General features: G+C 49.8%; 1 protein-coding gene across 1 annotated transcript; it reads right to left on the bottom strand.

Moving 5' to 3' along the window:
* Positions 1-1,038: 1,038 nt before the first annotated feature.
* Positions 1,039-15,519, bottom strand: CUNH16orf89 (chromosome unknown C16orf89 homolog). The gene is made up of 8 exons (XM_047087738.1): positions 15,309-15,519; positions 10,785-10,934; positions 9,621-9,771; positions 8,431-8,548; positions 6,145-6,280; positions 5,370-5,474; positions 3,965-4,051; positions 1,039-1,387 (listed from the first exon to the last, which is right to left on the bottom strand). The coding sequence occupies exons 1-8, from the start codon at positions 15,517-15,519 to the stop codon at positions 1,224-1,226; spliced, it is 1,122 nt and encodes a 373-aa protein (XP_046943694.1). The 3' UTR covers positions 1,039-1,223.
* Positions 15,520-17,044: the final 1,525 nt, after the last annotated feature.

Below are 17,044 nucleotides of genomic sequence, written 5' to 3'. Positions count from 1 at the left end.
TGATTTTTCTACCCCAGAGTCTCATTTTGACACGCGTCTGCACGTAGCCTGAAATCTGCAGCATAGACAGCACCACCTGGACCCGTGGTAATGTTCCAAAGGCCTTTCCTTGAATACTAGATTAGTGTCAGAGCTTCAGCAGATTGTATGGCAGCTGTACTTCAACAAAATAAATAAATTAATTGAAAACAGAAAGGAATTCTAGCTGACATGTTTAGATATACTCACAATGAAGCAGAATACGAGGGAAGAAGTACACGCAGGGAACACTCCCCTGGCACTTATTATGTTACAGGAATTGTTCTTAGGACACTAAGAACATGATTCTCACAGCACTGCAAGTAATCCGGAGGTAGGTGCTGTAATGATCCCAACTGTCCTGATGAGGAAACAGAGTCACAGAGCTGCTAAATGACTTCGCCCAAGGACACGGAGCTACTTGGTGGGGCAGCTGGGATGTGGACGCAAGGCAGCCTGGACACAGAACCTCATCTTTAACCATTATGTCACACTGCCTTCTGTAAAATGACAAGGCTGTGACAGGCTGTGACATGATAGCGTAGAGTTCCTTGCATGGGTACAAAGAGTTTATGTGTTGCTTTTCGTGGTCAGACCTCAAGTTCGGTCATGGCTCCAACTGGTAGGTTCGGAGACCCTCATTTCTCCCACTGGGAAAGACACAACAGTTGACATCTGCATAAATTGCCTTTAAGACTCAAGTTTAGGGGCGCCTGGGTGGCGCAGTCGGTTAAGCGTCCGACTTCAGCCAGGTCACGATCTCTTGGTCCGTGAGTTCGAGCCCCGCGTCGGGCTCTGGGCTGATGGCTCAGAGCCTGGAGCCTGTTTCCGATTCTGCGTCTCCCTCTCTCTCTGCCCCTCCCCCGTTCATGCTCTGTCTCTCTCTGTCCCAAAAATAAATTAAAAAAAATTTGAAAAAAAAAATTAAAAAAAAAAAGACTCAAGTTTATGGGTCTCCTTGGAATTTGTGTTGAAACAGAAGCTGTCCACACGGCTGAGAAACAACACTCGACTCCCCACTCGACTGCACTCTGAATTTATTTCTCTGCTTCTACGCCTGGATCCATCCCAGCCTCACCTTCCCTGGCCCTGCTCGGTGCGGAGAAGCTGGGTTGCTTGGCTAGTCTGCGTCTTTAGCTACCTCCTGGTCAAGGTATGACCCAGGCACCCAGGATTTAAGGGAGGAAGGACTAAAGGCATCTGTCTTATCTTCCAGTGGCAGGAGTGGAACCATTTGTCTCAGTGGCCGCTGGGTCGTGCCAGGGTGGACTGCCACAGCTCTCCATTTGCTGGGGGTATTCTGCCAGGACGTAGAGGAAGCCGCCCAGGGCTGCGACAGCCATGGCTGTGTTGTGGGAGGAGCAGCCATCTGGGGAGAGAGAGTCCTCTTTGTGAGTACTGTGTGGTGGCCACAGTTCCGTTATGAGTGCTTGTCAGATACTTTCTCAGCCAGCCAGATCCCCTTTGCTGGCTGGCCACCCATCCCCCAGCTGCTATGAGTGCTGGTCACTAATGGCTCCCTTCTCCAGAGAAATGACTTCAGCCAGTTGGAGCCTCCTCACTGGGGACGTCATGCCTCCTTCCAATGACTCACTTATACAGGACACAAAAGCCTAGCCCTCCATCTCAGGGGGGTGACTCAGGTCTGATTCCCACTCCAGAGCCTCCTTCCCCTGGGATCTGACCAGGAGCCACATCATTGTCCAGCCCCTTCCTACCTTCCCTTGCTCTCAGGCCCTGCATGAGACCTTCTAGGACAGCCCCCCATGCCTGTTTTGCATGTAGGGAAACTGAGGCTCAGGTAGCACAGCGGAGCTCCCCAGCTCTGGCGACTCCACAGCTCATTTCTTGACCCTGACAGCCTCCTACATTGCTGCTTCAGTCTTGCCCATTCCCAGGTGACCCTGAGCACCTGCCTGAGACAAAAACTCCTCAGATGTTACTTAGTTCTCTGAACTCAAAGTGGGATGCCCACCTTTCACTCCTGAGCAGAAGGAGCCAGGACTTTCCTCTCCCCTCCGAGTCTTGGAGAAGGGACAGACCCCAGCCAGGTCCTTTGGTGGGGGAGGGAGAATTCAGGTTTCAAGGAGCCTAATTACCAACTCTAGCAGTCCACATTAACATATGCCAAGTTCCGTGGGGAGTGCTTTGCACAGTGAACTGATATTAACCCCCAACAGCTCTATGAAGGAGGCACTGCTAGGCCCCTATTTTACAGATTAAGAAACTGGGGCTCAGACAGGTTGAGTGACTGCCACAGTGAGGAAGGAGCAGAAGCAGATTCAAACCCTGACAGCGTCATTTCAAACTCTAAATCTCCATGCCAGCTGCCCCCTTGCTCCACAGGTGTGCAGCAGAAGGAAGGCGAAAACACCACTCCCACCTGGGCAGCTTCCTAGACTGCTGTCAATCTGCAGGGGCCTAGGAAGGACCTCGGCCTTCAGAAATTCTGCGGCTTCCTCTCCAGCCCTCAGGACGGTCCTGGGGTTCAGCTGTGTGCCTCTAGGGAGCAGCCAGCTCTCCAGGGTGTGCACAGCACACCCCCTACCCCCTGGTCATAGGTAGCCCCAGCCCCCTGTGTCAGGCAGGCCTAGTCTGGGCAGGGGCCTCTGGCATCTCCAGAGAACTTCTCTCCTTTCCCCAGCCCAGCCTTTGGTGACAGCTACAAAACAACCCATTGGAGTTAAGCTTCCCTCTCTTGTGCGGCTGCAGGGGAGCTCATGGGGAGGCATTCAGTTGTTGGGATCATTCACCAACATACGCTGGGCATCTACTCTGTGAGCTGGTTGTTCCACCTCCTTCTGCGTCTGTCTTGCAGTTATTTATATTTTTTGTGAATAAAAAAATGGGCGTGCCTGAGTGGCTCAGTTGGTCAAACGTCTGACTCTTGGTTTCGGCTCAGGCCATGATCTCACAGTTCTTGAGTTCGAGCCCTGCGTCAGGCTCTGCACTGACAGTGTGGAGCCTGCTTCGGATTCTCTCTCTCCATCTCTCTCTCTGCCCCTCCCCAGCTTGTGCACACACACTGTCTCAAAATAAATAAATATTTTAAAACATGAAATCGAGTTTTCTCTTCCTTCTTTCTCTCTCCCTCCTTCTCTTTCCCCCTCCCTTCCTCCCAGATTAAACCTTTTCTTTCTTCCCTTCTCAATACAATTATATCTTATTCTCATTTTCTCTACACTGGTGGACTGACCGAATCATTTATTATCTCAATCAGGACACTGTGGGGAGGAAAGGGGGCACTATTTATAATGGCTCCAGGAAGAGATGGAAGCTGGGGACATCTGGACATGTGGTCACCGGGATTATACTGGTCACTTGCCTGCTGGCTCGAGGATTCCCTCCTGTCCTTTCTTGCTTCAAACCACAGTGCACTGACCCTTCCAAACTACATTTCCCAGGATACTTTGCTCATCATCTGGTCAGGTTTGAGCAACAACATCCACAGGCTGAAAGAGTGGAGAAGCCGGGGTATTTCCTCCCCATCTCTGCCTCCTCCGTGTCCAGCCCCTGCAGGCTCTGCTAACCCCACTTTGCTCCACAGTCTCTCCAGCTCTGCCTCGAGGGAGGGTAGTGGCTTACTGCAATGATTTATCTCTGGGTTTTCTCACTTTTCTGTGTTCAACTCTTGCAACACCTCTGAGAAGAGTTCCCTATATTAAATTCCCTCTGCCTCAAGTTCCTGGTGCAGGTTCTGTTTTCCCGACGTGACCTTGTCTGAGAAGGGTTATCTCTGTGATTTTCAGTAACACACTGAAAATTCCTTCATGCTCCTTTCACTGGAGACAAGACCTCTGGATTTCCACTTCCTACCCTGCCCTCTACCCCCCAGACCTGGCCCTTCAGGGATGCCAGGGGACTTTTCCACTGAGGTCAACCTGTGTGCACTCTTTCCAGGGTGTCCTGGTTTCACGCCCAGAAGGTCCCTGGGTATTTTCATTACCTGTAAATTGTTTTTCTCGCCTCTTCACTCTTCTTAAAACGTGCTGTTGGTGTTGAATGGCTGTCAATAATTCTTCATCTTCAGCAGCTGGGAGAAGGGTGAAACGTGACCTTCTCATGATGGATTTTCACACATTACTCACCAAACCTCCTCCCCCTCACAACACCTCAAACAACTCAGATCTTCTCCTGAATCTGGAGGTTCTTCCAGAAGGTTCCTTGAGCACCCATCTGCAGATCCTTACCCACTGTCTAAATTTGTCATCTACTGATGTTTCTCCAGTCGTGGTCCCCCAACCACCTACATCAGAATGGCTGGAGGATCTTGTTAAAAATGCACGTTCCACAGGCCTACCTTGCACCTGCTGTTTTAAAAGCAGACTATCTTTACTTCAGAAGCTTTGCCTTGGGGCGGCTGGGTGGCTCAGTCGGTTGAGCTTCCGACTCTTGATTTCGGTTCAGGTCATGACCTTACGGTTGGGTTCATGAGATTGAGCCCCGAATCAGGCTCTGTGCTGATGGTGTGGACCCTGCTTGGTATTCACTCTCCCTCTCTCTCTGCCCCGCCCCCACTCATGTGGGCGTGTTTTCTTTCTCTCTCTCTCTCTCTCTCAAAAATAAATAAATAAACATTAAAAAACCAACCAACCAACCAACCCTTTGCCTCCTTGCAAAACATCCCAGGCTTCTGTATTTATTCGGAACCTCCTCTGTACCATGCACAGGACAGGAGGTTTCCTATGTTTTAAGTCTACTCCTCACAGCTCAGGAAGGAGATTATTATAGTCATTTATTTACAGATGAAGAAATCAAGGCTCAGAGAGGTGAAGGGACTTACTACCAAGAGGATCAGCTGCCCAGGGTCACACGGCTGGAAAGGGGCTGCCTCTCTTGTCTCCCTATCTCTGCTTCTGTGTCACCCTCTCCCAGACATCTCCCCTGACCACTCCTGCCCAAAGAACTGTCTTCCATAGTCTTTTCTTTCTCAGCCTGTTGTCTCCTTCACAGCCCTTATCAGAACTCACCATTATTTCACTTATTGGTTAATTTAGGTAGTTTCTGCCTCTTTTCTTCGGACCCTAGTTTCCCCTGGAGCCTAGAACAGTGTCTGGCACAGAGCAGGTGCTCAGGGAATACTCATTGAAGGAATGGATTTGTTAATGTAGGTCACGGGGCCAACATCTTCCAATAAGACTGTCTCCCCTCCTGCAGAGTTTTGGCTTTTTAAAAGGTCTGACCCCATTTCCGTGTATGTGTGAGTGTTCATGTGTGTGTTTGCACGCGCATACATGTTGCAAATCTCTCTCTGAGCCCTTAACACCACCGCATCACCTCTCCTCACTTGGCCTAGAAATCCAGCCCCCAACCACCCGCCTGCTCCCAGCCAGGGTACAAGTGCAGCTCACCAGGCCTCCCGAAGCATCCTTCCTCTGGCTTCTGCCAGTTGAGAATGGCCTCCAGCCACCAGAGCTTGTAGAAGTCTGAGAAGCCACTGATTCCACAGAACATGACTGGAAGCAAAGACAGAGGACCTCCTACAGGCCTGTCCCCCAAGCCCACCTGCTTCCACTGTTCAAAGCTGCACAGCGCCACCTGCCTCCTCCCGCCAAGGTGAAGAAGCGCCAGGAAGTGGGTGCTCAATGCAGTGGCTGGAAGAAGGCAGCTCCCAGGCTAGGTCCTGCCTCCCATTTAGACCCTTCATTACAGTCACTCAAGAGTTGGGGTCAGTAGAGGGATCTAGACACCCAAGCTAAGGAGCAGCCACCCAGAGACCCCTTTTCTGCCTCATCTCTGAGGCTCCAACGTCTGTTTGCCCATCAGCTACTCAGTCCAGAGCTCCATCACTGAGTCAGCCTTTGGGGGCAGGAAGCAGTCACATAGTGACAGATAAAATATGGGATGACAAGTTAAATTTGAGTGTCCAATAAATACAATTACAAATTTTAAAGTATATGTATAGCCCATGAAACGTTTGGGATATACTCATACTAAAAATGTATTTAGTTTATCTGAAGTTTGAATTTACCTGGGCACCCTGTATTTTTATTTGCTATATCTGGCAGCTCGTGTGTGTGTGTGTGTGTGTGTGTGTGTGTGTGTGTGTGTGTGTGTGTCTGTGTGTGCCCTGTGAATCAGGGACACCCAACTGCTTTGTCCCTAGAGTGCAACACCAGGGCTCACTGTTCTCCATGAAGATGTCCCGGGTTGGGTACGCATATCCGATAGCCTCAGCTCTCTGGTTCAGGTCCATCATGTTGGCACAAAAGAGGTTCATGTAGTGCTGGCTGTGGCGGAACAGCCCCTCCGTGCATCCCTTCTGGGGAGACAAACACCCGGAAATAAGGAAGTCAGTGGCATGGGTGACAGACTGGCACTGTTACAGAAGACTTGCAATTCTGAGATGGTCTGGCAGGTGGTTGCCTTTGGGGAAGCTCTTTCCCTTTTTCCCAGAATTTCTTCCCCATCTACACACCCCACCTGCTGGGGGCTCTGTCACTGGGGGATCAGAAAGAGCTGGGTTTGAATCCAGGCTCTGTCACTCAGGAGCTGTGTGACCTTGGCTGGCTAAGTTAACCTTTCTGAGCCTCGAGGGTCTACACACGGAAAGGGCAATGCTGCTGGGAACCACACCAAAGGCACTCACATGGATGGGTGCTTCCATAGTTAGGAAGGCCCCGACACAAGCCCAACACTGAAGGACACACTATAGCAGTAGCTGCTGTCACATTCAGATTGCAGGCTAACCCAGCTGGCAGCTTCAGGGCTGCTCAAACTGTGAGCCATGGACTGGTCTCAGGGACAGGATAGGAGATGAGAAGAGACTTTAGAAACTTCTGTAGCAATGTGTCAGAGTGGCTTTCTGTCTGTCCAACCTAATAATTTAAAATAAGTTAATTTTAAATAATTTTAAATTAAAAATTTTTAATTTAATTTTAAATTTTATTTTAATTTTAAATAATTTAATAAAAATAATTGATATTATATTTAAAAAATAATTTTCCTCGTAATCTGATTTTTTTTTGTATTTACAGAAATACTGGACTGTGACAGCCTGCATATAAATAACATTTTTTAAAAAACCTGACAAAAATATTAAGTCCCTTTTCAGCTAAGGATTTCTGGTCATGGAATAACATCTTTCAATAGAGATAATGAGGCTTACTTTTCTATATAAGGAAATATATATGTTTAAAAATTATTATCGTTATTGGGGCGACTGGGTGGCTCAGTTGCTCAAGAGTCTGACTCTTGATTTTGGCTCGAGTCATGTTCTCATGATTTGTGAGATTGAGCTCCGCATCAGGCTCTGCACTGACAGCTTGGGATTCTCTCTCCCTCTCTCTCTGCCCCTCCCTCATGCTTGTTTCTCTCTCTCAACAATAAATAAATAAACATTTAAGAAATTATTATCACTATTGAGCAAAGTTTGAGCTCCTCGGCTTGGAAGAGCATGGCAGGCTGCAGAGGTGGGGGTGGGGCTGGCTTGTCTTGGTTTTGTTTTCTGGAAGCTGCTATGGACCAAATATTCTAAATCCTTTTCAATTTATTATTGTTTACTAAATTCTTTCTGCTGCTTCTCTTTTATTCTTTCTCTTTTTTTTTTGGATGCCTATGATCCAATTTAGCATGCAAAGCTATCTAACAGAATCCCTTTACTAAATCGTTTACAGAATCGTTTACTAAATTCTTTCTGCTGCTTCTCTTTTATTCTTTCTCTTTTTTTTCGGATGCCTATGATCCAGTTCAGCATGCAAAGCTATCTGTCCAACAGAATCCCTTCCCCCCCTCCAGTTTGGTTCAATGTTATAGTGGGCAGATGGTAAGCTACTCTTTTTTTTATATATATTTATTTATTTTGGGAGTGAGAGAGAGAGTGAGAGCATGAGTGGGGAATGGGCAGAGAGAGAGGGAGACAGAGAATCCCAAGCAGGCTCTGTGCTGTCAACGCAGAGACTGATGTAGGGCTCGAATTCATGAACCGTGAGATCATGACCTGAGCCAAAACTGAGAGTCAGATGCTTACCCAGCTGAGCCATGCACACGCCCCTATGGCAGGCTACTTTTACTACTCCTTCCCAATGCCCAAAGCACAAGTCCAAAAACCTGCTTATTTTCCTGGTAGGTACCATATAAAAAACCATGCTGCCAAAGGCCCTCTTTACCTTTCTTCTTTTAAAAACATTTTTTTAAGTTTGTTTATTTACTTTGAGAGAGAGAGAGAGAGAGAGAGAGAGAGAGAAAACACAAGCAGGGGAGGGTCAGAGAGAAGGAGAGATAATCCCAAGCAGGACCTGCAGCGTCAATGCAGAGCCCGATGCAGGGCTTGAACTCACGAACCTCATGAACGGTGAGATCATGACCCAAGCCGAGATCAAGAATCAGACACCTAACTGACTGCGCCACCCCAGCCCCTCTTTACCTTTTTTTCTCCCTCTGAGTGTGTGGCTAGCCCACATGGGCACTCACCAATCTGGCTGAGAGGAAAAAGAGCAGCTGGTGAGACAGGCAATAGCCTGAGCAGCCGGGCTTGGTCATGAGTGTCCTGCAGAAGTCTGAGAGCCTGCAGGGCTGGCCACCGTCGGTCCTGGGGGAAAAGTGGTTCAGGCCCTAGAGAAAGGGTGTCCTAAAGGAAGCCTGGGGACATGGAGACTTCCCTGGTCCCTATTCCCCCACTAGCTATTAGAACCCCGGTAGTTTCCAGGCACCCAGCTATGCACAAGGGGTTGCTGGATAAAGCACAGGTGTACTGTGACTTGATTTGCTAAATCAGTATCCCAGCACAGGGGAGGTGACACTGGAGTTACCCTGGGTTGGAGGAGCTCCAGGAGGCTGCAACTTCTTATTGCTCCTTGGAACCCCCAAGTACAACCTTTCCACCCTGCCCTAAACAGCAGATCCCTGAACCTCAGGCTGATTCAGGGCTTGCTCCAAGCTCACGAGCCCATTGCACAGCCGGATAAGATGGTAAGTTAACTGGGATCCAGTCCTGCTTTCAGAGACCTACAGCCCAGTGAGAGGGCAGAACCATAAGACAAATGTAAATTGCACCTATGGCTACCAGTGGTGCTAAGAGAGTCAGCTTGTAGTGAGGTCAGGGAAGGTTCTGGAGGAAGGATGCTGGGGGTGGCCCTAAAGTATGAGCAGAGTTACTTAGGCATGGGGGAGGGGTGGGGCAGGGTGGGAGAGGCCCACAGAGGCCAGATGGGCATAGGCGCGGGTTTAGAAGTGGGACAGAGTAGGCACTGTCTGTCTGACAGTGAGAGTCTGACATGAGCCCCAGGGGCTGGACTAGAGAAACATGGAGACCTGGAAGGGCAGTAGGACTTGGGGCTTTGTTCTGAGAACAATAGGAAGCATCACACAGCAGGCAGGAGGTTCAAATGTGGTTTTTGAAAGGAAAGCTCTGATATGGGAGACCGGTGGGGTGTGGAGTGGGGTGGGGTGCATGTTTGGACCAGGCGTGAAGTATTGAGTGGACAGTGGGGGCCAGCTCAGATGCCATGGGGGGTGGGAGAGGTTGGTGTCTGGGGTGGGGGGTGGCTGTACCTGGTTTCACACAGACCCTTGGGGACTGGGAGAGTGCGTGGAATGAGAGGACAAGCCAAGAGCAAGTACTTTTGGGTTTTTTGGAAGCCGGGCAAGTACAGGAGGCCCACCCTGTTCCCAGCAGCTGCACCAGACACGAGTCACTGCTTTCCTCTGAGAAGGAGTCCTGAGTCTCAAACGTGGGGTAGACCATGGAGGCATCTGTGCAGGTCCAGGCACGCGGAAGCTTCCAAAACCCAGGCTGGATGGTTGATTGGAACTCTGGCAGAGAGGTGGGGGTGGGGGAAACACCCAGAGGCAGTGCGCCATCCCCTACCTTACTGCCCCCAGGTTCCTGTAACTCCAAGCCAAGCAACTAGGTGTCCCACCCCCGTTACCCCTGACCACACACAAGTGCCTGCTTAGGGCTTTGAACCTTGTCTGCTGTTTGCACATTGTGTTTGAAACACTCAGGAAACGCTTCTCAAATCCATAGGAATAGCGTTGGGACAGGCTTTGACCAAATCTACTGCATCCCCTGGAAGTTTGAGACACACGAAAAGGGTTAGTTGACTCCTTTGGTTTGGCTAGAAAGTGGAGATCTTACAAAAAAGATGCCCAGCTTAGGGCTTCTTTAGGATGACACAGGTTGGGATAGTCCCAAGGGCCAGGCCTGGGAGAGGGTGGGGAACCTGGATGTTGGAGGTAGAGAGGGCTGGGTGTGGTCACATGCAACAGGACTTTGAGAAGGAAGGGAGGACTGGCCAATTATCCCCCACTCACTCCCACCTCTGACTGGGAGCTGGGAGCCTGGGAGGCAGGACTGGACAAGTATGAGGGGCTGCCCCCCTCCACCACCCCCAGCAATGATTCACTCCAGGTTTATAGGGTGGGTCAGAGACTCTTAGCATTATAAAGCACAAGAGGCTAATATTTGCAGCACAAAGGGCTGAATTACCTTTGAGGTATCCCACTCTCCGGGACAGACCAGACCCTCCCCTCTGGTCTAGGATGAAGGCTTCCAAGCCTGGGGGGAGCTAAACAAATGAGGGGGGACATGTTCCCTACTCTCAGCCCTCACTGCGCCACTCCCTGTGTGGGTGGGAGAGGTCATCTCAACCCAGTCAAGGATGCCCAAACATTCCTCAGGGGCAGCCTGTGGTGTGCTTCACCCACAGGACCCAATTGGTTACAGGTTGTCCCAGACCATCCCTTACACTGGGAGGAGCACCACCAGATTCTGTGTTCTTGAAGAAATGAGATCCCTGCCCCCCCCCCCCCCCCCCCGCTATTACCTCTTAGGTACTTAGGGTCACTCAGCTCGAGGTAGAAAATGGATCTGTGAAGGAGAGGTGCTAGTTTTTCTACCAGCTTCTCCACACTCAGGCTCAGCGGCTGCAGCTGGGGGTCCCGAGCCCATTTTTCCTGAACACCTTTTAGCTGCACTGGAAAGGAAAAGAGATCATTCATTCCATCATTTGGCAAATCATTTGGACAGGAAAAATTATCCTAAGCTATAATGCTTACTGAGCCTCTCTGCCTCCTCCAGCTCCTGAGGAGAAGGAATTCACTGAGCTTATTGGAAATTAGACCTTGTGGGGCTCAGCTGGGTGGTGGCAGTGGGGGCACTAGAGTGCTGGAAATTGGCAGCCAAGAGCTTGATTTCTGGAGGTGAGCCTTCATTCAGATCCTGACTCTGATACTTTCTTGTTGGGTGACCAGAGAAAGATATTTAATTTCTCTCCATTTTACATTCTTCATCTATAAAATGGGGGTAATGATGGCCCTTACTTCTTGGGAGTGGGGAGTTGTAAGGATTAAATGAACTAATGCATAGAGAGGACTTACCATTGTCCATAGTACAGAGTAAGCACTCAATAAAGTTTAGATATAAGTATCAATTAATCATTTAAGGCTTGCTGTCCAGGAGAAAAAAAAAATGAGGGAGGGATTCAGATGCAGTGTGGAGAGCTGCTGTATACAGTTGAATAGGTTGTACATTGCACAAGAACTGCACACAATCCTATCATGGGTTTGTGTATGTATTAAGCCAAGTTTCCAGCAGATGGCAGGCAAATGACTTGAGGAAGGAGACATCTTTTTTTTAATTTTCACAAAGGTGCCTTATGGATTACTAGTGGCCCTACAGGGGTCGGAGAAAATGGTGGTGGGGGGAAGGTAAGAGGTGGTCAAGAGAGGAGATGGGAGGGAGAGCCTCAGCACAGGGCTGAGAGGGTAAGAGGTGGCCTGAATTGTTCTCTGCTCCAGGAAGAGAGCTTTGATGGGGAGGTTGGGCGAGGTTTAGGAGGGTGCTAAGCAAACCTTTCGGGGTGATGGGCTCTGTAGCACTCTTCTCTAGGCTTGGCTCTTTCCCTGCCCTTGAACCTAGGCCATCTGCTCCTGAAGCCTTGTTCCAGATTGCTTGGCTCTACAGCAGAAGGAGGGTACTGTGCTGGCACCCAGAAGGGGTAGCCAAGTCATCAATGAGATGAACCCAACCTGGCCTTATGGTGGTGCTGGGTCCTGAGTCGTGTTTCTATCTCTCCTATTCCTCCCTGCCTGTGTGGCTGCTGCTGCCACCTTCTGGATCACCCTCTTGGCGGGTGGAGGTAGTTGGAGGGACCCTTTTCTCTTTGAAGGTCAATGTCCACCTGTCTACCTCTGAGAAGAAGGATTCAGAAAACCAATGGATATCCCATTACTATTGGGCCCCCCAGAATGTGAAATCCTTCTCGCTCTCCCAGGAGGCTGAGAACGAAGGTAGGACCCTCACAGTGAGTTCTGTGGCAGCCAGTGGTTTTCATGCCCTTTCAAGCCCTTCCTGCATTGTATGGGCTGACCCTTGAAACCAATAAGAAATTGGGGAAATGGTGTGTGACCTCCAAGGCTTGGTTGTAAAGACATTGAGGCTTCTGTCTTGCTCTCTGTGAGGCCATTTGTTCTCAGGGAAGCCGGCTGCCATGTTGTGAGGGCACCCAAGCAGCCCTATGGGAAGGTCCACGTGGTGAGGAACTGAGACCTCCAGCCACCTGCCAGCACTAACTTGCCAAGCCTGGGAGTGAACAGGGGTGGTTCCTCCTGTCCCACTCAAGCCTTCAGATGATCACAGCCCTGGCTGACATCTTGACTCCAACTTCATGTGAGACCTGAGCCAGAACCACCCAAACTGTTTGCAGATTCCTGACAGAAATGGTGACATGGTAACTGTTATGTTGTTTTATGCAGTTAAGTTCGGGGATAATTTGTTAGGCATCAGTAGGTTACTGTAAAAGGAAAGGGCAAAGTTGTGGAGAGGAGAGAAAGGAGGAGGGGGTGGCCCTGGTCTGAGGCTGTTGTGTGGTGTGGGTGCGGGCCATCACCTCCCTCCTTCCCAGCCACCTCTACCCTGTAATGGTTCAGAGAATGGGAGCTCAGTCAGAGCAGGGTTCTAAGCCTGCCTCCTACACTTACGCACTATGTGACCTTACTTGCTATGTGAACTTGGACATTCTCTCTCTCTCTCTTTTGAAAGAGAGCAAGTGAGCATGGGAGAGGGGGAGTGAGAAAGAGAGAGAGAGAGAGAGAAAGCGAGAGAGAGAGAGAGAGAGAGAGAGAGAGAGAGAATCCTAAGAAGGCACCATGGCCAGTGCAGAGCCCAACGTGGGGCTTGATCCATGACCCTGACATCATGCCCTGAGCCAAAATCAAGAGTCAGATGCTCAACCAACTGAGCCACCCAAGGACCCCTTCTCTAAAGTCTGTCCCCTCATTGGTAAAAAGAGGATAATCATAATGAACTTACTTCAAGGGTTATGTGGGGTCAGTGAATTATCCCATGCAAACATTTACATTATGCCAGGGCTTGGGGGGTACTTAGTGAACCTTATCTTTTATTATCTCACGGACCCCCGAAAGCACTCCATCAAGGGAATCACCTGTCCCTCCCTTTTGTCTTCATAAGGAACTGACAGACCCATGGGACTATAATTGACAAAGGTCTGTTGCCTTGTTTCAGGAATGTTTATTCAACCGCTGCTCAGAGGGAGCCCAGTGCTGTGTTTCACCTCCAGGGTGGTCAGGAAAGTCAATGAGTGCCCACCCTGCCCTCAAGGGCTGTTAGAGCAGTTAGATTTGAATACTAGACCCCCTGCCTATCAGCTGTGAGGAATAAGGAGTCTACTGAACCTCTCTGTGCCTCAGAGTCCCCACGTGCTGAAAGAACAAAACAAAGCACTGCGAGCTCTGGGCGTTTGGGGATTACAGCGGGTACCCAGGTAACATCCAAGGCATGTTTGCCGGGCCACATGCTATGGCTTTGTGGGTTCCTTCCTTTATTAAAAAAATAGATCGGCGGCACCTGAGTGCTCAATCGATTGAATGTCGGACTTCAGCTCAGGTCATGGTCTTGTGGTTCGTGAGTTCAAGCCCCACATTGGGCTCTCTGCTGTCAGTGCAGAGCCTGGAGCCCACTTCGGATCCTCTGTCCCCTTTGCCCTCTGCCCCACCCCTGCTCATGCTCTCTAAAAAATAAACATTAGAAAAGATTTAAAAAATAGATTAAATGTTATCTCTTACGGGGCACCTGGCTGACTCAGCCGGTTAAGCGTCCAACTTTGGCTCGGGTCATGATCTCATTGTTCATGAGTTCAAGCTCTGCATCAGGCTCTGTGCTGACAGCTCAGAGCCTGGAGCCTGCTTCAGATTCTGTGTCTCCCATTCTCTCTGCCCCTCCCCTACTCACACTCTGTCTCTGTCTCTCTCTCAAAAATAAACAAAACATTAAAAAAAAAAGGTTATGTCTTGCAACTGCATTAGTATAAAGACAGATATGTTTATGTTATATATTACAGCATTCTTTCTGACCTAAAAGTTCATTTTTATTCCTTCTGACTAAAAGAGAAACGAAAACATTTTCCTGGATCCCTGAAAGTATTCTGTGCCTAATGCGGTAGCCAGCTCTGTGGTTTATTACTATAATTCATTTCTAGAGGTGTTACAGGGTGTGCCTGGGATTAAATGGAGACCCTGGTCCTAGCCTGAGAGGATCTTGGATCTTAGGGGTCTCCGGGATGCCACATGGGGGGTCAAGGGTGTGGGGAGGACACTGGGGGGCCAGGCATGGAAGCAGACCTGTCTGGGAGCCCCTCCTTCCACTGGGACCTGGAGGCTGGGTGGGTGGTGGGTGACAAGTTGCACTGGCCACCCAGAGGAGGGTGGTGTGAAAGGGGGGCCAGCCAGAGCCCCAGGCTGATTCCAAGTCAGCTCTGTCACTTAGGTCAAGGTGGCCTTCTTAGAGGGGCTTCCTGCAACTCGAAGTGAGTGTGGAGTGGCTCCTTGCTTGCATTGGCCTGTCACCAGCTCCCTCCACAAGGATCTTACATCCCTGAAAGCTGAACAAACACTTGGCTTTTTTTGTGGAGGCTTCAGATGGCTTTGGCTAGAAGTAGGGGGAGTGGAGTTGGAACCTGATCTTGAGAGTTCCTGGCTTTGTTCACAGGCACCCTCCCATACATGCCTCTTGAAAGGGCACCCTCCCTCTGCCCACCTGGTTCATGGTGTACCAGGAGAGGGGTTGTCACATGAATCATTTCCTCCTGGGAAAAACAATAAGTTCCCAATCTTTTCTCATGTGGCCTCTGAATCCTTCTTGCTTCCAAAATAATTGAGTAGAGCAGGGTCCCAAGACACCCAAAAGGAGCAAGCTGCCCAGCCCTTCTTTCCTTATAGTTAGAGCAGGATACTTCAGTGGCCAGGAAGTGGTCAGGTCCCAGGGGTACAGAGCAGAGAGGTGACAGGCTGGTGTTCCAGGAGTCAGTCTAGGATAACAAGAGTGCACCTACCTTCCAGCACCCGGAACCCCACCACGCCATCCAGGTTGATTTCAGGCAGCCTCTTCTCCAGGAAGGAAATGGCTCTCTCCAGCGCGGAGAGGATGAGGCCTGTGATGGTGGCTTTGCCTTCTGGGGTTTCCGGCCGTGCCAGCGAGGAGGGTCGCAGCGGTGGTGACGCTGACAGCAGCAAGAGCAGGAGCAGGAGCCCTGGGCTGGACATGGCTGGCCCTCTGCCTGAGTCTGGTGCAGTGCTTCAGCCGTGGGGCGGCCCGCCCCCACGTACCCTCCTCCAGCCCCTTCCTCCTTGTCCCTCCCCTGCAACGCTGCAGACGAGTGGCAGGCCCGGCTGACCCAGCAGGCTGGGCTGGCCTGGCAGAGGTGTCTGGGAGGGGCAGCCGCAGGGGTCTGATTGCCAGGGGGTGGGGGATGGGGCAGTGGGGAGCAGGCCAGCCCTGGAATGGAGCCAGCTAGAGCTGTAACTTCCCACCCTTTCCTTCTCAGTCCTGATTCCCCAGGCTTGTGGTCTACATTTTGGATCCCCCAATTGAACTTACACTCTAGATATCAAAAAGCACTGAAACGCAAAGGATTTTTTTTTTTTTTAGTGTTTATTTTATTTGTGAGAGTGAGCGACAGAGCGTGGGGGGGGGGAGGGGGTAGGGGCAGAGAGAGGGAGGGAGACAGAATCTGAAGCAGGCTCCAGGCTCCGAGCTGTCAGCAGTCAGCACAGAGCCTGACACGGGGCTCAAACGCACAGACACGGAGATCATGACCTGAGCTGAAGTTGGATGCTTAACCGACTCAGCCACCCAGGTACCCCACTTTTTTTCTTTTTTAAAATAAGTTTGGAATCAGCTTGTTTGACTGCACATCTGCCAGAAGAGACAGAAGCCTCCTTAGGGCAGTGCCTGCCTGCCTGGCCACTAGAAACAGAATATGAGCTGCAAAGACAGAGCACATGGGTACTGAAAAAATTTCCTAGATGATCACATTTAAAGAAAAATAGAGGGGGTGCCTGGGTGGTTCAGTCGGTAAAGCATCAGACTTCAGCTCACATCATGATCTCCTGGTTTGTGAGTTCAAGCTCCGTGTCGGGCTCTGTGCTGACTGCTGACAGCTCGGAGCCTGGAGCCTGCTTCAGATTCTGTCTCCCTCCCTCTCTCTCTGCCCCTCCCATGCTCATGCTCTGTCTATCTCTGTCTGTCAATAATAAATAAACGTTAAAAAATTAAAAAAAAAAAAGAGAGAATGTGTACCTGGGTGGCTCAGCCAGCTGAGCGTCAGACTCTTGGTTTTGGCTCAGGTCAGGGTTCATGAGTTTGAGCCCCACGTCAGGCTCTGCATTGACAGCGTGGAGCCTGCTTGGGATTCTCTGTCTCCCTCTCTCTCTCTCTGCCCCGCCCTCATGTTCTCTCTCAAGATTAATAAATAAACTTAAAAAAAAAAAAGGTAAAGAAAAGCAGGTGAAATGAATTTTAATAATCTATTTAATTTTAGCCAATGGATCCAAAACATCATTTCAACTTATAATCAATATAAACATGATCAACCTTGTAACATTTTTAAAAATATCAGTTTTCTCAAATTAAGTCTTTGAAATCTGGCATTTTACACTCGAGGCACATTTCAACTCAGGCTAGCTTCATTTCAAGAGCCAAGCAATCACATGTGGCTTCTGTATTGGACAGTGAAGACCCTCAGCCCTTATTAGCTCATTCAGTGTGAAAACACATCTGTTTTCCTGT

Source organism: Lynx rufus, unplaced genomic scaffold, assembly GCF_022079265.1.
Source record: "Lynx rufus isolate CCGP_SWC_20201006 ecotype Redwood Valley unplaced genomic scaffold, mLynRuf1.p SCAF_23, whole genome shotgun sequence".
Classification (NCBI taxonomy): domain Eukaryota; kingdom Metazoa; phylum Chordata; class Mammalia; order Carnivora; family Felidae; genus Lynx; species Lynx rufus.
This window is presented reverse-complemented; position numbering and strand designations above follow the sequence as displayed.

Coding starts and splice junctions, on each gene's coding strand:
- CUNH16orf89 (XM_047087738.1), bottom strand. CDS start 15,519: ATGTCCAGCCCAGGGCTCCTGCTCCTGCTCTTGCTGCTGTCAGCGTCA. Junction 8,549..9,620: donor GTGCAGCTGCTGGGAACAGG/GTGGGCCTCCTG, acceptor CTTTTCCCCCAG/GACCGACGGTGGCCAGCCCT. Junction 4,052..5,369: donor AGGATGCTTCGGGAGGCCTG/GTGAGCTGCACT, acceptor CCCTTCTCCCAG/CTGCTGAAGATGAAGAATTA.